This window comes from Myotis brandtii, unplaced genomic scaffold (assembly GCF_000412655.1).
Source record: "Myotis brandtii unplaced genomic scaffold, ASM41265v1 scaffold410, whole genome shotgun sequence".
Lineage (NCBI taxonomy): Eukaryota > Metazoa > Chordata > Mammalia > Chiroptera > Vespertilionidae > Myotis > Myotis brandtii.
In genome coordinates this window covers 2,636,350-2,659,643 of record NW_005365764.1, presented here as the reverse complement: position 1 = coordinate 2,659,643, position 23,294 = coordinate 2,636,350, and the positions used below count along the sequence as shown (strand labels likewise).

Here is a 23,294-nt window from a genome sequence, read left to right as displayed (position 1 = left end):
TAGGAGACGGAGGAGGAGAGTAAAAGAAAACTGAAAAAGCCAGAGAAGAAACAAATAGGAGAATAAGAAGAACCAGAAAGGACTGACGTCAAGAGGCAGCAATATCAAAGTCGGCGAGGACCCTACAAGGAAGGGAAAAAGCCACTGGATTTGGTGCTGTGGGAAGCCACTTGTAACCTTTTACTAAAAACTGGAGAACAAAACATTTTAGAGATTAAGAGCATCCTCAAGTTAATTCAGACTAACACTCTCCTTTTTGTTATAGGTAAAACTAAAGAAATGCTAAGAGGATGGCCAAAACGGATGGAGATGGTTATTAGCAGGTCTCAGACTTGAACATGCTAATTTTCACAACAGTAACGACCTACTAGGTGGAGAGCATGGAGACCAGAATGGAGGATTATATTATTTCTCCTGGAAAACTTTCCGCTGCTCATTCCTGCACGTCTCACCCACCCTGGGTGAGTGGTGATGAAGTAATAAGCAGGCATTATCTCCCTCATTTCATTGACAGGGAAACTGAGGTCCTGAAGGCTTAACTGTTTTGCTTCAAGCTACACAACAAATGTGCTGGGGAAGCCAGGTACTGACAGCAGCTCAGAGTTTGTTTTGTCAACACAGCTCAGAGCACTGCTTTCTTCTCCGAGAAGAGGAAATGAGATCAAAACAAAGGCTTAAGGCAAAAAGCTTTTACCCCAACTTCCTCATTGCAACCAAACATTGGAGAGGAGGAACCACACAGAGTAGCGAAGGCTTTGAAACCTGTACTGAGTTGTCAAAACCCTCACCCACTGGAGACACTATCCCCTTTCTGAATGGCTGCTGTGCTTTGTCTGAACCAAGGAAACACTAGTATTCTGGCCCTTCAATAAAATGATCTGCCCTTGTCATTTACTGCTTTGGGGCCTCCCGTATTGGAAAAAGCTGCCATACAGCTATTGGTATGAGTAATCCTGCCACCTTCAGGCTGTTCTGGTCGAAGTAGAAGGGATGAGAGGGAAAGAGCCCAACAGGGCTCTTTCTTAGAGTAACTAGAGGACTAATCACATACAGTAGTATACTAAGTTGATGCTCATTTACTCAAGTAGCAGTTTCCTGTTATAAAATGGATTCTGGGGTAAACAATCTGTGCTCATAAGTTCCTAATAAAAATAGGAAAGTGTCTACTCCGACCTCTGCCAGACAAAAACTGCTGAAGTCTTCCAGAAACTTTATAGAGCTGAAAGGAGAAATACCTGTCCATACGCCATAGGTCTCAGATCGCCAGCCAGCCCCTGGGCCACGTCCTTTCCTCTCGGAGTTTATCCTGCACTAAACAAAACTGTCTGGAATTCATTCTTTAAAGGTTTATTTATGGTGCATAGAGACTGTTTATGTGAAGCAGGGTATCTGCCCATTTCCCTCCTGGGACGGTGTTTAAAACTACAGGGATCTTTCCCTCTCTGGCACTTTCTGAAATACAATTAACAATACTGGATCTTTTTCCCTTTAACAAATCTGGTTTTTATTTAGGAAGGGGAGGGAAAAAGTAAAGGGTCTGAAGTTTCCCAACAAATTATTTCAAGCCTTTGAGAAGACAGTTTTAGGCTTTTTAAATAGTGTCTTTGTTTGAAATTCCCCCTCACCCCCACCCTCTTGCTCTCTGACCATTAAAATGTGGGTTTTCTTCCAAACTAGATTGCTCAATTAAAGCCCTGCTTTTGTAATACCCCCATGCTCTAAATGGGAAAAGAACTGCTGTAGGCCACCTTGTGAAACCTTTTAAAGGCTCCTGGCTTCTTTGATCTTTAAAAAAAAAGAGGGAGAGAACATATAAGCTACCTGGCATTCTCCATATTAGTCGGCTACTCTAACTTGCAGACTTGGGAGAATAATGGGGAGACTGGGGGTGGGGATGCCGTGCTTTCCTCTTCGCATTTGTGAAATGGAACTTATTACCTCCCCCTTCTCCCATCACAGAGGAAGGAATCCAATTGAGATAGCAGATGTGAAACTGCTTCGAGTCCTTCTGAACAGACTATCTGCAATAACGTTCCCTCGGTGTAAACCTGAAGAGACTTCGCTCTGAGATTTCTGACAGCCTCACTTCTGGCCTGGAGTCAAGGGAATCAAGATAATTATTCCTTCAACACCAAAGACACGGTTACCTTTTAGTCAGACTCCTGTGACTCCTGCGCTGGGACGGGGCTCCATTTCCTAAGCACATACTTTCAGCCATTACATATCATCACAAAGAGCACGCTGCTCTTCCTAAGAGCGGCTAATAAAGGGATATTACTCTGTTAGGAAACTCTTTGGATAGATGACATTATTTTATGAGTCCCAGGCTCCACTAGGAGAAACCAAGACACGGTAAAACGGTGACTTCTACAAGCTGAGAATTTAACTCTGAAGTCCCAATTCCCAGCACCCTGCTTGAAACATTGACGTACCCCACTCAGAGCGGCCGCCACCCACACCTCATAATGTGGCCGCTCCCCTGAATTTCCTTAACAATCGTTTGAAAAATGCCTTCAAATGTTCCCTCCGCAGAGTGCCTGCCAAATGAAACATTCGCCTGAACGATTCCCGGCCATTGTATGCAGAGCTCACATGCAGCGGCAAGACCGTGGACCGCATAGGGAGCCAGTTCCCCTGGAGAAAATCATGCTGCATTTGTCAGTCTGGGGGAAAGTTTTCTGCTGGGAGCAATTTGAAAGGAATATTTAGGTGTCTGTGTTTCTTAGTAAGATGAATTTAAAAACAAGAAGTCCTTAACTCTCAGGAAATGCTTCACATTGGCCCGCTGGGCGAGTGCCAAGTGCTCGGGGGAATATACACTTTATCAAACAAACTCATTCCGAAGGGTCACAGAAGTCAAGTGGATACTTGTGGATATTAGCAAGATAGTGGTTTTCCCATGGTTTTCCCCCACTCCCATGCTAACTGTAAGTATCTGCAGTCTCCTGGGAAACATGAAATTAAAGCAAATGAAGCAGACGGGACAGCGGGCAGTGCGTCAGGAAGGGCACCCTTGCCGGTCTACGCTGCAGGGGCAATCCCCGCCCCCTGGTCCTGACCAGCAGGCCCAGCAGCTCAGCCCCACTTTGCTGCCTTTGTGAAGCAGCCACTTGGCCCTGTTCTTATCCAAATATGATCTGATGTTGACCAGACTAATGAAGAGTTTATTGGAGAAAATGAAGAAGCTACTCAGACTGTGTCAGGTGCGTATCAAGATGATCATGTTGCGTCTGGTCTGGGGGTAGGCAAGACCACGTCTCTGTGGGTAGTGGGTATGTGGCCACGTCTTCCTTGAAGTGGCAGGCATTTCTAGTGTCACCCATTCCAGACGCGGAAGACGCAGAGAGGAGGAGCGAACCAGGAGGGGCAGGCAGGTCTTGGGCACAAAAGGAAGAGACTGTCTTGGTGGTAGTTTTCCTCTTGAGTGTGGGAGCAGCCCTAGGCAAGGAGGCTTTTACCTCATTGAGATGAGCCAAGAGCTAAGCAGAGAGCAGGTGAGTTCTAATGTACTTCTCTGTCTACTCTTTTGTTACTCCTTAATCTTCGGCAAAGTCATACTTAAACATTTTTTTTAAATGAACATGTACACACACACACACACACACACACACACACACACACACGTGAGTCAGTAAACCCCTAAAGAAGGAAACCTGTAAAAATGTCTGTTACAAATGCTGCTGGACAGAAAAAGCAAAGAGTAAACACACTCACTCTTTTCTGAGGAAAAGTCATTGTTTAAAACGTATCCAGCTCTCAGCTCACCTTCAGGTCCAGGGGTAACTTGTTGGAGGTGAACACGCTCAGCCTGATCTGGGGAATGCTGATCTTGAGATTTTCAAAGTAGTAGCGAATGGGTGTTCCCCCCTGCTCATCTGTCTTTTCGTGGAGGTTTTCGTCATATTTTTCAACCTCTGGCACAAAGATAGAATTGTTTTATAAAAAAATGAATCTCTGAAGCCTCATGATTCAAACACTTGATTCACATATTTAAAAACTCACAGAAAAATGTAAACATCGATTCCCTCTACACTTAGTTTTTCATGGTTCAGAATTATGCACAGTATCCTGATGCATTTCCTTGTAAAAGCAGATCTGTTGCATGTTGCTGACCAAAAAAGCACAATAGCTTAATCTTTGGTTTGTGACTCTGTACCCCCTGGCAGAGCACCTTTGGCGAAAGAATCCAGGTGGGGAAGCAAGAGCTCATGGGTGTGTTTGTTGGTAATAAGTTTTCTAAAAACCATGTTGCTGTTGTCATTATTATTATTATTATAAATGACCTAGATTTTCTGAATTTATTTCAGAAGATGACATCCAAGTAAGTACTTGGAGTGTGTTTTAACCAAATCAAAATAAACAATGACCAATAAATAATGAATCGGAACAAAACATAATGCCTTAGAAAGAAACAGGCTGCGGGCTATGCAGAACTGATGTCACAACCAGCAGCATTCTCTCTCCCAAACGGTGAGCATCCGTTTGCACAGCAGAGTCGAGGTCTATTTTTTACTTATTATCTCATGAAGTAAAAAGGTTAAGGGCTAAGCCACAGCAATGTGCCCTTTGACTCAATGTTGTGCCCACACCCATTTGGGCAGCTATGTTCGTTCACTTGGCTGCATGTGCCTTAGAAATAAGAACAAAGATATTATACATATCTACTTACCAAATAAATTAATGCTGTACCTATTAGAGTTCTATTTATAGAAAAAAGGGGTAAAAAAAAAAAAGATATTGCAACAGAGCCTAGCTTATCTGTAATCAGGACACAGAAATAGGAAGCAGAGAAGATATTCCAGTGAAAGGCAGGCCAGGCCTTGACAGAGTCTAAATACACAATACGATCCTTGGCCGAGTGGGGGGAGGGGAAATTATTTAGAGCAGCTTACAGGAAAAGCACGTCCAATCAAATTTAAAGTAAAACTTCTCCGGAAGATACCAAAAGGAAACAGATACCTGCCAGGCAGGTTCCTAAGTGACTGTCTACGCACAAATAAACACCAGCATTCCAACCCAAAGTGAAAACACAGCACTAAACAGACAGCACTTGTTCTCAATCCCAAATACACGAAAAGCTTCAATTCCAAGTCTGGAATAAAAAGGAAAAACTATTTTGCTTGCATGGTGTATATGTATGTGCATATGCACACATGTACCGGGGATTCCTTTTTTCTTTAGCAGACGGGGGCAATAAACATAAATGTTTCTATTGTATCATTTCTCCAGGCTCAGCTATTACTGAGTCTTCCAAAGACTAGCATTACTGATTTTCTCTAGGCTGTATATAGTCTTGCAAAGGCCACAATGAGGAATCTAAAACAAAATGATTTCTGTAGCTGGAAAACGTAGGTTTCTCAACAGCTTATCTCACTCCCCTCTCCAAAGAAGAGTAAAGTAATTAAAAACCTTTGTAAGGCATAAGGGGATGAATGTAAAAAGTTAAGGAGTTGAGGCTAGCCAATTTTTTTCTTCAACTAAACCAAAAGAACTGCCGAAGGGATTTCTGATTCTTGGCCCTCAGTCTGCTTCATAAACAAAGGTTAGGGAACAAAGTGGTTTGCTAAATAACTAACATCATTTCTGTTAGCCTAGAGTAGAGGAGTCAAAAAACACAAAACAAAGAGGAAGAGTATACAGCTTCCCAAAGGCTTAGCGCCTGGCATTCCAGGACACCTTTGAGCAGCCTCCTTCACGCCCAGATGTACTTCAACCTGTCAACAAGCAATACTTTGAAAACTGAAACACAAACCTTCCTAGTTCAGGCTACGACGTGGAAAGAGAGCTTATATCCAAAACCTTATTTCCACAAGCAGGCTAAAAAATGCCGTTCTTGGGCCAATTCCCAGACACAAACCTAGAACGTTCACCATTACCTGATTCTGCTTGATCGTAGCCAAAGAAACTCAGCAGCTTGAGGAGCAGCTTCTCTTCAATTTGCACTGTGAACCTCTGAGCCGTGACCATCAGGTGCTAGGGATAAAGGAATTCTGACTTACAGCGTGAACCCCAGAAAAAACTCCCATTCAGGTTTTCTGTGCCAGTGCGAAGGCCCCAATGACAGGCTATGGATTCTTTACTCACGTGATTTTATAGTCATACTAGTGGCTCGGTGCACATTGAAAGGAAGTTAGTGCACATTGAAAGGAAATTAATTAGAAGAAATATTTTAATATCGCTATTTGCCCTTTCTCTATAATAGAAGTGTCAACCAAATTCATGATTGACAATGACAGATCGAAACACACGCGTGCGACTGGCGCCAGCAAGAGTTTTATATATATGTAGACTAGAGGCCCGGTGCATGAAATTTGTGCACTCAGGGGGGGATCCCTTCAGCCCAGCCCGCACCCTCTTGCAGTCCGGGAGCCCTCAGGGGATGTCTGACTGACAGCTTAGGCCTGCTCCTTGCTCAGTCCTGATCAGCCGGACCCCAGCAGCAAGCTAACCTACCCGTTGGAGCATCTGCTCCCTGGTGGTCAGTGCACATCATAACGACTGGTGAACTGGTTGACTGTCTGCCCCCTGGTGGTCAGTGCACGTCATAGCGAGTGGTTGAGTGGCCTTAGCATATCATTAGCATATTATGCTTTGATTGGTTGAACGGACGACCGGACACTTAGCATATTAGGCTTTCATTATATAGGATAAACTTGCTTAATTAGACTTGCTTTCTGATTTAGCTAAACTTTTTCCAGCCCAGTGGAACACCCCAATTTCTCTTTCAGGTAATTGTCAGCAACACAGCAGTAAATACCAACATGAAGCGGATTATTATTGTAGATCACTCAGGGAGAACAAAGGGTAAAATATTTAACTGCAGCAGTGTTTGACTCTATTCTGTGCAGTGAGAAAACCTGAAGTCATTTTCAAGGTCCACCATTTCTTACTTCTTTTCAGTCAGGTCAAGTTTCTAAGCTTTCTAAATCTCTGTTTTCTGGCTAATCAGAAGAAAATAGGATTCCATCAAGTCTCCTATCTACCTACTCGAGGACTTCTGAAAGGATCAAATGAGATGAGGCACAGGAAAACGCTTCACAGACATTTGGTTATAGTGTGAAATGTTTCCACCTGGCTATAAAGCAAGTCATGCTCCTAGGCTGACGAAACTGCAAGGAGGCTGGTCGATAGGGAGAGGAAGCCGGGAGTTGCTACGTGATGTCATTACCCGGACGGTCGGACACCTAGAATATTAGCCTTTTGTATATATAGACTGCCAAAGTATTTCTGGCTCATCTCTCTCTACATTGTTACAATTAGCCCCAAATTCCACGTTTAGACAATTCACCGCTTGATTGTTTGGTTCTGAGGGCACCTGGGTCTCCTTAGTCAGCATGACACTTTCAGATGCACTACAGTGGGTGAACTTCACCGTGCTGAGCTCACATGGCTGGCAGCTAGTTTAAGGAGCAGCAAGTGTGGGCTTATGGATGTGAGGCCTGGCCTCATCACACCAGTGACAAAGGACCAGAACTATAGGAAGCAACCTCTTTGTCAGCTCCTACTTTTCCAGGACTTGCTGCCATACAGCCTGCTTATGCATGCAGATTCTCCAGGAAAGAAAGTTTATCTCTGAAGGGTCCACTTTTAGCAAACAGTGTGGCAGCTTCCATAGGAGGATGTCAGTCGCAAGGTCAGACCCCTCCTGCCTCTTTTCCAATAGTATTCTGGATTACTCTATTTTAATAATACATCTGGATCATGCCTGGGTCCCGATCAGTCTAGAAGAACTATGCTTTCCCACCAAGACTTCATGGACTCTGGCCCCCAATGGAGTCAGAGCTACCACAGGCAAGGTCAGCACACACACAGTTGAGAACACAGTGCTAAGAGGAGTTCCTGTCAATTCCTTTCCACGGTTTAATAAGCCACTGTGCCTTCACCTCACTGGACTATTTCCATCCACACCCTGCTCTGCTGCTCAGACAATTGGCTGTGAGAGAAAAAACCCAGCACAGCTCAACCCCACCAGCCTACCTTGTAGATGTTGGTCAGCGCACTCTTACTGGGGAACTTCACCGCATTCACCTGCACGGCAGGGCCTGTCTCAATGACCTCATTCTCATTGCTCAGGGGCGTCACGTAGAGCATGAAGGGCTGAGTGGTACCAATGAGTTGATTGTCCACCTAGGACATGAAAAGGCAAAATAAAACAAAAACAGCCAAGTGGCTAGGTTCTCATTTTTACCTTTGACTGGGGTCTCACAATATGCAGGCCGCTCAGGAAGTACCCTTGCCATTTGACTCTGTCTAAACAGCAGCTGTAAAAATATAGTCTCATTGAAGACCCACAATAATAGCATTTCAAGCTTGGTGAAGGCTGGAGAGGAGGATCCCAGGAATGGTGTTACAAAGAGAATTGTCTTGATAGTACCACAACAAAACTGGCAAAAATAGTCAAAATCTAGTATTTCAGAACTCTGAAAGTTAAAGGTTTGCAACTATCCAGGGATCATTTATTCGAGAAAATTAGCTAAAACTCGATTAGAACAGCTCTGTGGCATTTTTACTTGTCACTCCCACTTGTCCTCCCCAGGTCCACAGTGGCCTCAGAAACTAACAGCCCTGCAACCACGGTGAACACACAGGGGCCTGGCAGCCTGAGGAGGGGCCATGACGGGCTTGCAGCTCCCCCGAAAGCTCCATTCCCAGAGAGACGTCAATTTTTTTACTTGACTGGCACCTCCCCTTTCCTGATATTGGTAATTGGTGCCTTCTCTTTTTAGTCCTGGCCGCACTGATCTCAGAGAACCAGCTTTTTATTTGATTTTTTTCTACTGTAGTTGCTGGTTTCTACTTCATTAATTTCTGCTGAGATCTTTATTATTTCCCTTCTTCTGCTTATTTTGGGTTTGCTGTTGGTGATGTTTAGCAGCATTCCACAAATTCTGATATGTTGTGTTTTCATTCTCATTCAGTTCAAAATATTTTCTAATTTCTACTTTGATTTGCTCTTTGATCTATGGGTTATTTGGAAGTCTACTATTTAGTTTCCAAATATTTGGGGGATTTTCCTAACTCTTTTTCCATTATATCTACTTTAATTCCATTGTGATCAAAGAGCATACTGGGTGTGACTTAAATCCTTCTGAATTTGTTGAGAATCGTTTTATGGTCCAGAATGTGTTCCATCTTGGAAATGTTCATGTGCATTTGAGAAGAACATGTGTCCTGCTGTTGCTGGGTGGAGTGTTCTATAAATATCAATTAGGCCTAGTGGGTTGGTAGTGCTGTTCAAATCTAGTATATCTTTCATGATTTTCTGCTTATTTGTTCTACCAAATATTCAGAGAGTGGCAATGAAATCTTCTACTATAATTGTGTATTTGTCTATATTCTTCTTTCAGATTTTTTTCTTCGTATATTTTAAAGCTCTGTCTACATATTCAGGAATGTTATGCCCTCTTGATTAACTGTCTCTTTTATCATTAGGAAATTACCTTTCTAACCCCTGGTAATGTTCTTTGCTCTGTAAATTATTTTGTCTGATATAATCTAGCCATTCCCACTTTCTTATGACAAGTGTTAGCCTGGTATATCTTTTTCCATTATTTTGTTTTTAACCTATTTGTGTCTTTAATTTTAATGTGTGTGTGTTTGTAGGCAGTATATAATTGGGTTGTGCTTTTTAATCTAACCTGTAATTTTTGTCTTTTAATTGGAGGTGTTTATAGCATGTACATTTAATTAACTGATACAGTTAGGTTTGAATGAGTCAACCATCTTCCTATTTGTCCTGTCTGCTCTTTTCTGAGTTTTCCTCTTTTGTGTGCCTTTTCTTGGAATCAAGTACTTTTTATGATTCCATTTTATCTCCTTTGTTAGATTATTAAGTGTAACTCTTTTGGTGGCTGCTTTAAGGTTTGTGGTATTCATCTTTAACAGCCTACATTCAAATGACATCATAATACTTCACGTATAAAAAATTACAATAATATAGTTCCATTTCCCCCCTTCCAGACAGTATGCTATTATTGTCATTCATTTTACTCTAATGTATTATAGATCCCAAAATATAGCGATAATTATTTTTGTCTAAACAAGTTGACTACCTCTTACAGAGATTTAAATAGAAAATTATTGTATTTATTTACCCCCGTAGTTATCATCATTTCAGGTACTCTTCCTTCCTTTGTGTAGATCCAGATTTCTATCTCGTACCATTTCCTTCTGCCTGAATGATGCCCTTTAACATTGTCTATAGTGCAGATCTGCTGGTAATGAGTTCTTTTAGCTTTTGTTTGCGTAAAAACATCTTTCTTTCACCCTTATTTTTTGAAAGGTATACTTGCTGGACATAGAATTCTAGGTTGACCATGTTGTAAACAGATGTATTGTCATCCAGGCTTTGTTGTCCATTTATCGAGCACAGAGAGAATAGATTGAGTATATTATTAAGGGCCCTAGGATTTTTAGATGGTAAATAAGAATTGGCTTCAACTTAAAGTCACCAGCTACATTAGCCCTTAACAAGAGAGCCAGGCTGTCGTCTGGATCCAGGCACTGATTTATCCTCTGTGCTATGAAAGTCCAAGGACGCGTCTTCTTCCAATAGAAGGCTGTTTCATGTGCACTGAAAACCTGTTGTTCAGTGTAACCACTTTCAATTACTATCTTAGCTAGATCTTCTGGAGAACTTGCTGCAGCTTCTACATCAGCACTTGCTGCTTCACCTTGTATTTCTATGTGATGGAAATGGCTTCTTTCCTTAAACCTCATAAACAACCTCTGCTAGCTTCACAATTTTCTTCTGCAGCTTCCTCACCTCTTTCAGCCTTCAGAGAGCTGAAAAAAGTTGGGTCGTTGCTCTGGATTAGGCTCTGGCTTAAGGGAATATTGTGGTTTGCTTTTTCTATCCCCATCATTAAAACTTTTTCCATATCAGCACAAGGCTGTTTTGCTTTCTTATCATTCATATGTTCACTGAAGTAGCACTTTTAATTTCCTTCAGGACCTTTTTCTTTGCATTCACAACTGGCTAACTGGTGCAAGAGGCCTAGCTTTCTGCCTGTCTTGGTTTCTGACATACCTTCCTCACTAAACTTAACCATTTCTAGCATTTGATTTAAAGTGAGAGACATGCAACTCTTCCTTTCACTTGAACACTTACAGGCCATTATAGAGTTATTAATTGGCCTCGTTTCAAGTTGTGTCTAAGTGAGTAGGCAGAATAAGGAAAGGGAGACGAGGAAATGGCCATTTGGTTGAACAGTCAGAATACACACAAGATTTATTAATGAAGTATGCATTCTTATATGGGAGTGGTTCATGGTACCCCCAAACCACTACAACAGTAACATCAAAGATCACTGATCACAGATCATCATACCAAATGTAATAATATTGAAAAATACTGGACTATTAATGAGAATTATCAAAATGCGACAAAGAGACACAAAGTGAGCGAATGCTATTAAAAAATGGCACCAATAGACACTTAATGCAGGGTTGCCACAAACCTTCAATTTGTAAACACAGTATCTGTGAAGCATAATAAAGTGCAATAAAAGAGATATGTCTATTATCTATTTAAATTCAGACAGTTTCTATTGCTACATCTTCAAGCTCACTAATCTTTTGTTCTACAATGTGTCATCTGCTATTAATCAAATCCAGTGTACTTTTCATTTCATTTTAATCTGTAGAAGTTTGAGTTTTTTATATCTTCCATGTTTCTACTTAACTTTTTCAACATGTAGAATACAGTTATCCTAATAGTTTTAATGTCCTCTGAAAATTCTAACATCTGTGTTAGCTCTGGGTCCATTTTGACTGATTATTCTGATTACATATTGTGTTTTCCTGCCCCTTTGCACACCTGGTACTTTTTGATAGGATGCCAGATATTGTGAATTTTACTTTGGCTGCTGAATATTTTTGTTTTCCATTACATCTTGAGCTTTGTTCAGGGTGCAGTTAAGTTACTTGGAAACAAATCTATCCTTTCAGACCTTCCTTTTATGATTTGTTAGGTAGGTCTGGAGCAGTGCTCAGCCTAGGGCTAATCATAGCTCAGCATGGAAGCAAGACTTGCTGGAGGACTCTTCCCAGCATCCAGTCTGGCTGGGAGGAAGAAGCACCATCTCCAGCTGGGGAGCAGCAGGTGCTATCCCAGAGATCCTTTCGGATGGTCCGGATGGCAGTTTCCTCACACACATCACTGATCTGTCCTCTGCTGAATACTCGTAGGGCCCCTCTGTAGAGCTCCCATGTTTTCTTTCTGTGAAGCACGTTCCTCCGAGGTATGCTGTCCTCTGAAGTCTAGCTGCCTCAGTGCTAGGACTCCAGCTCTGTTTGTTCAACTCATCCATTCTAGTTCCCCCTCCCCTCCCAGTGTCACGGCCGGGAAACTTTCCCAGTAAGCTGAGCAACTGCAGGGCTCACCTCTTTTGTTTCCCACCTCTCACACTGTTGTCTGAAGTCCAGTGTCTTGGACCTGTTGTCTCTTTGTTTTATCTGGATTTGGGGGTCGATTCACGTAGGAGAGTAAATCCGGTTCCTGTCACTACATGTTGGCCAGATGCACAAGTTCAGTTCCCTTGTTTTTCTTCCTATGATGAACTTCAATTCCTCATGGTTAGATGATTTCCTGTTCTTTCTAATATTGGCAAGATGGGGAACCCTGGGTTCCTCCATGCTACATTGACTAAGTTATCTAAGTTACTGTTAGACTAGCTACTATATTCAGAATTCTGCTATATAGAAAAATCAATGACACAAATGTAGGTAGAAACAATTACTTTCATAGAATGACCTTTTGAAAGCCACAACAAGATACTTTGCCAAAGCACTGAAGTGTTTGGAACACCAAACACTAGATTTGGTTGGGTGTTCAGCAAGAACACAAGAAGATTAACAAGTTCTAACCTGTCCTGCCCCTTACCTGTACATCCTGTATGCTGAGCTCAAGCATATGACTGGTTGCCAACTGTGTATAGTGCACATTGATTCCTGTAAGACTTGCAAAGACCAGTTCTTCTGGGACTTTATTAATTAAGGACAACCCGATTCCACCTTCTAACTTCACAAGCACCTGAAAGGAAACCAAAATATGGCGTACTGACCGTTTAAAACAGAGGGATTTCATCCCTGAGCAGATGAAAACCACTTACTTAGTCATATTATTCACCTTGATGCCTTTAAGTCCCATCACCTCCCTACCCCCCAGAACTCTAGTCTGATATGATAATGCCTCTATCAGAGTACTGATGACATTCTGCATTTATTATAAGAGAATAATTATTTATACTATTTTCCCTATTTGGGATGCAGGCTCTTTATAAGTTATTCACTGAACTAGCATAGCATCCAATACAATGCTTTATATATAGATATTTGATTTTTAAAGGTCACTGAAAAGAGTGTGCTTTTTCGTGTTCATCTCATGCTCCTTTTCAAATATTTTACTTCCTTCCCAATACCCAAACAGAGAGAGGGGAAGGGAGATATCAGAATCAACAGGGGCAAAAAAAAAAAAGTCTATCTTATTTATTCTCCACCTTCATTCCTGTTTAAATCAAGTAGTTTAGCTTTGTTCACTGTCATCTTAATTTAGCAACATTTGTCACATTCTTTAGCTGTCATTCATGTTGTGATAACATTAAACACTGAAGCAACACCTATATTTAGAGTTCACAGCGGGCAGAAAGAAAAGAGGAGGCTTACATTGAGAACACCCGGAGCAAAATTCTAACCAAATTATGATAAATGAATCTGCAATACTTAAAACTTACTTCTAATTCCTGCTCTGTGCCTGGATTCTTTAATTTCTGTAGCTCTTGTTCAGTAACAGGAAGTTCATCCACTTCATATGATGAACGGTCACTTTTCCGTTGGGAGAAATCCATTATCTGAGGTCAAATAAAACAGTGTATTAAGAAGGCTTACATTTATACAGCAAAACCCATTCCATATAGATTGTGTCAGTCAAAACTCACTGTATGGTCAATAATCCTATGGAAGTTAATGGTTTCCAAAGCACTGCTAAGGTAAGATTTATGTAACAGTGTAACAAACTTGTTCCCCGTCTACACAGCAAAGGCCAAGCTGTAGACCTGAGACCCTCTTCTAGTGGGGCTGGCATCTGTAGTGATCTAGAATTACAGCTCAAGTCAAAATACGCAAACCTCAATTCACCTTTGTCTAAAATAAGGAGGTTTTTTAAAGAGGTATTATGGATTATGATGACTATCTCAGGTTACATTGCATTATCTTCAATTTTTATACTAATACTTTATTTTTTATATCATCTTATATTTACTTATCCTTTAATTCTTCTAACAACTTTGTGAGGTTGGTCTTATCCTCACTTGATAAATGAAGACACTGTATCTTTATAAATATTTGTTGAATGACTAACCATTAGGGTCGGGTACTAGGATTCTTTCATGTCAGTTTTTAAGATAAATTATCACCTGCAGTGCTCTAGTTGGTCCATCTGGGATGACTCTGATAGATAAAATTCCAGAACCAGGCCTCAGTTTTTGGTTAATAAACTGTTGTTCAGGTGGAACTGGCCCCAAAATCTCCATGGAAGTGTCAGGACCAAGAACGACTTCAGCTCCATCAAACAAACCAGAAAGCCCTCCTTTGGCCTAAAAGACACAGTAAAGATGTGTAAGAAAAAACGAAAGCAAAGGCATTGACTTTGACAATTTAATGTGTCATTTGAAATAAGTTATCAAACTTAAATCTTCTTTTGAAGGATCATGGTCAATGTACAGTAAAGCATTACCTATTTTTTTTTAACATTATAGATGATATAAAACAGTAGAATTACTTGGGCAAGATGAAAAGTTATGCTATGAATTTAGGGAATTCTGAGTAAGAGAGTTCCATGAATAGAGTATTTTGGTTTAGTAATAACTTCTAATCATTAAAAACAGCTTTTTTAAAAAGAATCAAAAGCCCTGTTTCTCATTAGGGTTGCTTAAAAATCTGATACAATCTGAAAATAAAGCAATTATCACTATCACTCAGCTTTCCAGTAAGAAGCACATTCTAGAGTTGAAAACCTCCCCAAACAGGCCTATGACTGAACAATCAACCCAAAGAGTCAAAAGATGGTGCCTCTTCTGAACCAGGAGGCTGGGAACGTCGTCTGATCCTCAGTTACTCAGGCCTTTGCAGAAAAGGACTGTACCTCCTGCTATATGCGCCAAATAAAACGGAAGTCTACAGGATGATGCCTATGGCAGAGCAAATACTGGGCTAGAGAAGACAATGGCTCGTCTCTATATCCCCTTTGTTAATATTTAAACACTGAGCAATGAAAAGGATACTTTGAACTGGGTTTATAGGACAGATTTCAACATGGAGAAAGCTTTCATGACTGTTGTAAGTTTAGAAAGAAAGTCATACACAGCTTTATAAAGGCAGTGTCATAAAACATCAAAATGCCTATAATAACCTTTATTCTGAATAATATGATTGAAACAAGCTATTTCCCTACTCAAAACACATTCTGCTCAGCTGAACACTGTTATTACAGGGTCATTCACAACCGGAGAAATGATACCATAGATTGAAGAAACAAACAACACCCGACCAGCGTGGCTCAGTAGTTGAGCGTTGACCTATGAACCAGGAGGTCACGGTTCAATTCCTGGTCAGGACACATGCTTGGGTTGCAGGATCAATGATTCTCTCTCATCATTGATGTTTCTATCTCTCGCTCCCTCTCCCTTTCTCTCTGAAATCAATAAAAAGATATTTTTAAAAAAGAAAGAACAAATACCAAAAAAGATTTTTTGGAGGGAAATGCTCTAAGAGAATCAGAATTACAAGGGCTTTAGAAACAAACGAGAAGTAAATTCAGGATCAGACTCAGAATCCAACAATTATAACAAGCCCCCTTTTGCCTCTAGAAGTCTGAATTGTATTGCTAATTGAAAATCACAAATCCATTCCAGATGTGTGCTTCATATAAGTAAGCAGCTTGCCTTTGATGAAAAAAGCTAAGGGCAATAGAGATAACGAAAATAAATCTCGGCAAATAGCACTCAGAGGCTCCTTACAGCTTTGCTCGCTGCCCTGGAGAACCACCGCCCATTACGAAGGACAGCCTGGTTTCCACCAGCAACAACACACTAAGAGTTCCCCAGCCAAGGCCTAATGTGTTCGTGTTAACCTCTTGGGTAAAACCCCAGGCAGAGGCAGATCTGCACGCACAGTCACACATGCTGTTCTGCTAATGCCCAACCCCCCGAGACACCTTCCTATCTCAGATCCATGGTCTCACTGCCGGCCTGAAGCCTGAGGAAAGAAAATCCAAACTCCCGGTAATTTTCCAAATGTATTTTCTTAAAGAATTGGGAGTTCATCATGGGCAGACTGGCTGACTAGAGGACAGGGGAAACTGACCACAGCAATCTTCACCCTGACATTTGCTACCACAATTAAATGCTATTTGGACACCACTAAGAATGCAGAAATAAACAGAATCAAGAGCCCATGATGACTACTCACCGTCTCTGAGAACACTTTACCAAGCACTCTTGCAGCTATTATATTAACTGCACAGGTCTCAAACCAACCTATCTCACTTAGTGGTGGGTTTTTTCAGTAGACATTTTTCTTTCCTTCCTCTTAAAATTACGTAAGTAATTTATGTGAAAGAAAAAAAATCCAAATAAGCCAATAAAAAAATCCCATCACCTTGGAGGCAACCATTCCTCACATATTTCTTATATATCACCTTCAAGAACATTTCCCATATAAATACACAGAGGTGCACAACAAAAGTTCCCTGACTTTCCTGATAAAATGAGACAATACATATTTGCTCTGTAATTAGTTCTCTCCATTGAACATGTCATGTATCTCCTCACTGAGACCTTGTTTCAAAGAAGGCTGAGCCGCTGCTCCTGGCCACCGAGGATGTCAAAACTTACAGACCTGGACAACCAGCCCATGTAACCCGCAGGTCAGTTTTCCTTCACGGAAACTCCAGGTCTGGGTTGTGCTTCTCCTGCGATCAGGCTTCCTGAGCATCAGCGGCTCATACCTGGGATAAAGGGAAATGCAGTGAGTCCTCTGAGTCACACAGTTCAAGCCTGAAGGGAATACTAGGACCACGGTTTTATTCTTCATCCTTCCAATATCCTCTTCCCTTAAAATGAAATGGGCAGTTAGCTTGAACCCTATGGCAGCTGGTATCTCTTAATGAGGAAAGGGGAATAAAACAAAATGGAAAACAACAAAAGGGTCACGGAGTAACAGTAATACTTTAAGGATTCATTTTATATGTATATATTTATATAAAATACTTATTATTTACATACACAATAATATAGGTCCTTGCATTCTCACAAGGACTAGCTATCATGCAGTATGAGAAGGGTTGTCAAACACATTTTAAAATATTTCCAGTAGTCTTTGTTCTGTTTTATTTCCAAATACATTTATTTATAGTGGGTTTTAACTTATAAGTCATCTGAAGTCATTCTGGAAGCAAATAAGGTATTACCTGAAAACAAATACACTGACTTCACAGAAACACTAAGGCACAGAAAATAAAGAAATTTATTCAAAGCTAAAGAGCTGATTTGAACCCAAGGAGTTAGCCACCACTCCTCGATTATTCTCTAAATAATTTGTTTCTACTTTCAAAAGAGTTAGCATAATTTTTAAACGATTTTTAAAAAGAAACTGTTCGCTTCTAGGAGGTAATGATGAATGGAAGTTTGGGTGAAAGAAACATTCACTTTTTATAATATATCCTCATTGTTTGAATTTTAAACATCTCCATAGCTTAAAAAAATAAAATAAAGGCCCAATGCTCATATTTGGGAATGTAAGAGGTTTTTGTCACTGAGGAAAACAACAAATATAAAAATACAAATTCCTACTTCATTTGCAGACTCGCTTTTTGGTATAGAGTGAATTTGAAAGCAATGAACTTGAATAATATTACCTGTTGTCAGTTACGGCAGCTAGCCCAGCAATATCTAAGATGGCAGAGCCCTCGGTGGAGCGGGCTGCTGAGGGCTTGTTGGGGTTGTGAGGCACTGACGAGCCCTCATGGGCCAGCATGCCGGTCCCGGTCATCCTCCACAGCTGAGAACGCTTCCCTGGTTCCTGTGGGCAGACCAGAAAGAGCGGTCATGTGCAGCCACAGCTCTGTGTAAGGGAGAAGTTCTCAAGTAGGAACTACACTAAGAGACATTTACACACCACATAAAGGCTTAAATTCAAGCTTTCATAGTTTTAATCCCTAGTTGCACTTAGGATGAAATGGGCTACACTCTTGAACCAAACAACCCAAATTACAAATAATGTAAATTGAAAAAATATTTTCTGAGCAAACTAGTCAGGTGAAGTTCAATCTAATCACTTCCACTGGCAATACTGCTGATTAACTGCTGTTCCAAATGGTGACCCTTGGGTGCCCTTACCTTACAGAGTGATCCAATTATATAAAGTACTAGTGGCCCGGTGCACGAATTCATGCACATTGAAAGGAAATTAATTAGAAGAAATATTTTAATATCGCTATTGGCCCTTTCTCTATAATAGAAGTGGCAACCAAATTCACGATCAACAATGACAGATCGAAACACACTTGTGCGACTGGCACCAGCAAGAGCTTTATATGTATCGTGCATGCACAAGTCAACTTAGCCTTTTATAGATATAGAATAAACTTGCTTAATTAGACTTGCTTTCTGATTTACCTAACTTTTTCCAGCCCAGTGAAGCACCCCAACTTCTCTTTCAGGTAATTGTCAGCAACACAGCAGTAAATACCAACACGAAGCAGATTATTATTGTAGATCACACAGGGAGAACAAAGGGTAAAATATTTAACTGCAGCAGTGTTTGACTCTATTCTGTGCAGTGAGAAAACCTGAAGTTATTTTCAAGGTCCACCATTTCTTACTTCTTTTCAGTTGGGTCAAGTTTCTAAGCTTTCTAAATCTCCATTTCCAAATAATGAAAAGAAAATAGGATTCCACCGAGTCTCCTATCTACCTACTCCAGGACTTCTGTGAGGATCAAATGAGATGGGGCACGGGAAAACACTTCACAGACATTTGGTTACAGTGTGAAATGTTTCCACCTGGCTATAAAGCAAGTTGTGTTCCTGAACTGAAGAAACTGCAAGGAGGCTAGTCACTAGGGAGAGGAAGCTGGGCATTGCTATGTGACATCATTACCCGGCGCCCACAGCCACCATTTCCAGGCGGAGCTGGGCTGTGGGCCGCATTTTGCGCCGTGGGGTCTCGGCAGCGTTGGCGGCAACTTGGTGGGCTGTCGCTCCGGGATGGTAGCGGGGCCTGTGTCCCACTTGGGGGAAGCCGAGTGTTGCTTTGTGGGCACCAGGTTCGTGGTGCCATTTCTCTGTAAATGGTCAGTGTGCGTCATGGCAGCTCCTCTGTTGAGCATCTGCCTCCTAGCGGTCAGTGCACAACATAGCAACTGGTCAGACAGTTGGACACTTAGCATATTAGCCTTTGATATATATAGATATGTGATATTCTCAATATGTGATCATTGTTAATCTCATAATTGGCTGACAACCAGAATTTACCAGAAATCATCTCCCCTTCCATGTTTATAATGAAAGTATCCTATATTGATAGTTTTCAATTTATAAATTGATTGGATTTAAAAGTCATACTAAGTTGACTGCTTTTAGTTACAAATATTTTCTCCTTGGGAATTTTGGGGTTGGTTTTTTTTTGGTTAATCTTTACCCGAGGGTATTTTTTCCATCGATTTTTATACAGTGGAAGAGGAAGGGAGTGGGAGAAAGAGAGAGAGAAAGAGAAACATCAATTGGTTGCTTCCTGTACACGCTAGACCGGGGATCAAACCCATAACCTAGGTATGTGCCCTGGCCAGGAATTGAACCCACAACCTTTCAGTGCATGGGACAATGCTACAACCAAGCCACACGAGCCAGGGCAAGCTCCCTTCTCTTAAAGTGACTTTTGCAACTCCGTGTTCTGAAACTTCTTTTATTTTGAAGGTTGAACTTACTTATTACCAGTTCTTCTGTCATTTGTAATATTTCTAGCCAAATTTTACTGTCTTTATATCTAGGTCTATTAGCATAAACATTTCCCTAAACTGACTTGAAAATAATGTTAGCATAAAAAGGGGAAAAACTGTCAGTTTGATAACTTTTGCATTCTGTTTAGGAATAAGTAGATTAGGGGAGTACTACAACAGAAAAATAGAGTAATGAAAATGATATCACAGATTTGAAAAAAACAAACAGAATTAAGTTTTCCAAAAAGGGCATCAAAGATGGGAAGGTGCTTGGGACTCCTAGTGCAGGTGTCATGGGACAGTGGGAAGAAATAGACCAGATCAAGGCCTTGAGCAAGTCACTCAGCCTAAGTCTCCTCTTCCTCCGCTTAAAATGAGGGGTTGGACCAGAAGAACCGAGTTTCTTCCAGCGTTAAAAATCTTTTATTCTAAACTCCAAATTCTAAGCTCTCTTACCTTCTTCTTTAAAATGACTCTTTGTGTCTTTGGCGAGACATCTAAGACGAGCTCTGCACAGGTAACGGCCTTGTTGGAAGCCACAGGCCTTCCTGTTCCCTCCTGTAAACTAGAATTTTTAAAAATTATATATATAACTCACACATATGTATACACTCACACATGTATTTATGTATTCATAAGCAAATGCCTAAAACCTCCATTATAAGAAAGAGAATTCTCTTTAAATCATAGAAGAAAAAGTGACTCGAGTTGCAGAAAGATCAAGGTTGTATTGTTTTCCTGTACAATTTAAGATTCATTTGTCAGAAGACATACTCTGATATTTCCCCTCTCCTAATAATGTTAGTGGCTTAAATTCAGATATAATTTTAGTGGCTTAAAATTCAGGATAACTATATATCTTTGGAGGCCAAAAAAACAAAAAACTAAGCCAGACATTCCAAGGGTCCAAGAATTAGCGCTACTCCTTGCCAGGCGGCATACCAGCGTCACAGCATCCCCAAGTCTGGGCAAGAAATCAGAAGTCCCTCTGGGAGGAAAGGAAAAAAGGGCTCACACTCACCTTCCTGCAATTCAATCGTGTGACATTTCTCTGTGGTTTAGGAATCCTTAACCTTATGGAATAGTGCAGCCTACCTACACTTTAGGGTATATTTCGATGAATGTATTTAGATTATTCTCCTGTTCCCATTAATCTTTTTTAAAATTTTTTTTATTGATTAAGGTATTACATACGTGTCCTTATCCCCCATTGTCCCCCTCCCCCATCAAGGTTTATCATAAAAAAAGGGACTGATAAATTCTAAGTTAAAAACTAGTTTTCGTGGCATCAAAAGCACAAGTAACCAAAAAATAGGTAAGTTAGATTTCAACAAAATTAAGAACTTTTGCCCTTCAAGGAACACCATCAAGAAAGTAAAATGCTGGGAGGGGCAGGTGCAGGGTGGAAGGGGTCCATGGGGAAAAATAAAACAACGTGGACATCTGTAATACTTTCAACACTAAAGATAAGTTTTTTAAAAAAGCAAAATGACAATCCACAAATAGGAGAAGATATTTGCTAATAATATAGTGGTATAGTATGTGTATCCTTATTATGTAAGGAATGGCTAAAATTTAAGAATTATAAGGCAAAAGGCAAAATTTTAAGTGAGCAAGGGCTTGAATAGACATTTTTCCAAAGATATACAAATGGCCAATAAGCACATGAAAAGATCCTCAGCATCATTAGCTATAAAAGAAACGCATATCAAACCACAATGAGATACCACTCTACACCAGTAGGATGGCTACAATCAAAACAACAGAAAATAACCAGTTGCTTCGGATGAGGAGGACCTGGAACCACTGTACTTAGCTGGTGGGAATGTACAATGGTTCGGCTCCTGTGGAAAACAGTATAACGGGTCCTCAAAAAGTTCCACACAGAACTACCCTAGAACCCAGCAATTCCCCTTCTAGGTGTACATTCAAAAATTTGAAAAACAAATCCTTAAACAAACACAAGAACAGGCATGTGGATCGTGGCGGCACTGTTCACAATAGCCAAAAGGTAAGATAACATAGTATCCATCAATGAGTGAGTGGATAAACAAAATGCTATATGTCCACACAATAGAATATCACTGAGCCATAATAGGAATGAAGTACTGCTACAGCAAACCTTGAAAACATTATGCTAAGTAAGAGCCACCACACACAAGAGATCACACATCCTTCCTATATAATAAAGACCTAATATGCCAATTATACTGGATCCTATATAATAAAGAGCTAATATGCTAATTATACCAGATGGCAGAACAACCGTCTGGAGACCTACCAGACGACCTTCTGGATGAAGCCGGGGCTGCAAGGACTGAGGCAGCCGGGACTGTGAGGGCCAAGCCCCTGGCATGAATTTCGTGCATCGGCCCTCTAGTTTTATGATAAATCATTAGAAACAGAAAATAGACTGATGATTGCCAGGGGCTAGGAGAAGGAATAGGGAGCAACTACTTAATGGCACTGGGGTTTCTTGATGAAAAGCTGTTGGAACTAGATAGAGATTGGCTGCACAACATCATAAAGGTACTAAAAGGCCACTGAACTGTTCACTGTAAAATTGTTGCTTTTATGCTATGTGACTTTCACCACAATTTAACATACAAAACTAGCTTCTTCCCCATCATTAGTTCTCTTCAAAAATGCAAAGAAATAGAATCTAATGTGCTCCAAAAGATGGTTCAGCCCTTAGCACACCAAGTTCCTCTTTTCATCTGCTCCGGAGCTGTTCAACCCATAGTCCTCCATTAGGATTCTTCAATTAAAGAGCTTAGTCACGGCGGGAACTTAACATAAGAACATTAAGGGAAAAACATGATTGGCAACCAGATTAAGAACTGGTTTTTCGGGCACTAAAACTGTAAGCATGTCACAATGTTGTCTTAATCTTTAAAAAGAAACAAACAAACATGTCTGACTGAACTATAACGAGATAAGCATCCTGCACCATCAGTACCAAAGAGAACTGCAACCAACAAAGGAAAGTAGCTAAGCCAGATGCCCTTCCGTCCATTCCCAGTGACATTTGGGCTCTAGGAGGGTGAGAGCACTACCACAGACCTGGAGATTCTTTATGGGCCTCAGGCCTGTACATAAATATGCAAAATTATTCAGAACATTTCGGAAAGGGCTATGACTTTACAAGTCCCGTTGATCCAATGGTGTATATTTGCAATGCTGAAGATTCAACGATTTCCCTGTTTCTTCACAGATAAACTTTAAACTTGGCCCTGTAACCAGCACATAACAATAAAATTTACAGGTTGGTGCAATGATGTTTTGAAAGCCCAATGTTT

At 40.8% G+C, this 23,294-nt stretch overlaps 1 protein-coding gene across 2 annotated transcripts in view; it reads right to left on the bottom strand.

The window, feature by feature from the left end:
• Positions 1-23,294, bottom strand: part of VPS13D (vacuolar protein sorting 13 homolog D (S. cerevisiae)) — a 237,730-nt gene that overhangs the window by 84,560 nt on the left and 129,876 nt on the right. For both annotated transcript variants that reach the window (XM_014545506.1, XM_005873452.2), the window contains 9 exons: positions 20,452-20,560; positions 17,915-18,078; positions 16,897-17,005; positions 14,415-14,594; positions 13,734-13,850; positions 12,884-13,033; positions 7,978-8,127; positions 5,877-5,973; positions 3,766-3,914 (listed from right to left, as the gene is read on the bottom strand). In XM_014545506.1, the coding sequence (XP_014400992.1) occupies positions 3,766-3,914; positions 5,877-5,973; positions 7,978-8,127; positions 12,884-13,033; positions 13,734-13,850; positions 14,415-14,594; positions 16,897-17,005; positions 17,915-18,078; positions 20,452-20,560 (1,225 nt within the window). The remainder of the gene's footprint in view (positions 1-3,765; positions 3,915-5,876; positions 5,974-7,977; positions 8,128-12,883; positions 13,034-13,733; positions 13,851-14,414; positions 14,595-16,896; positions 17,006-17,914; positions 18,079-20,451; positions 20,561-23,294) is intronic.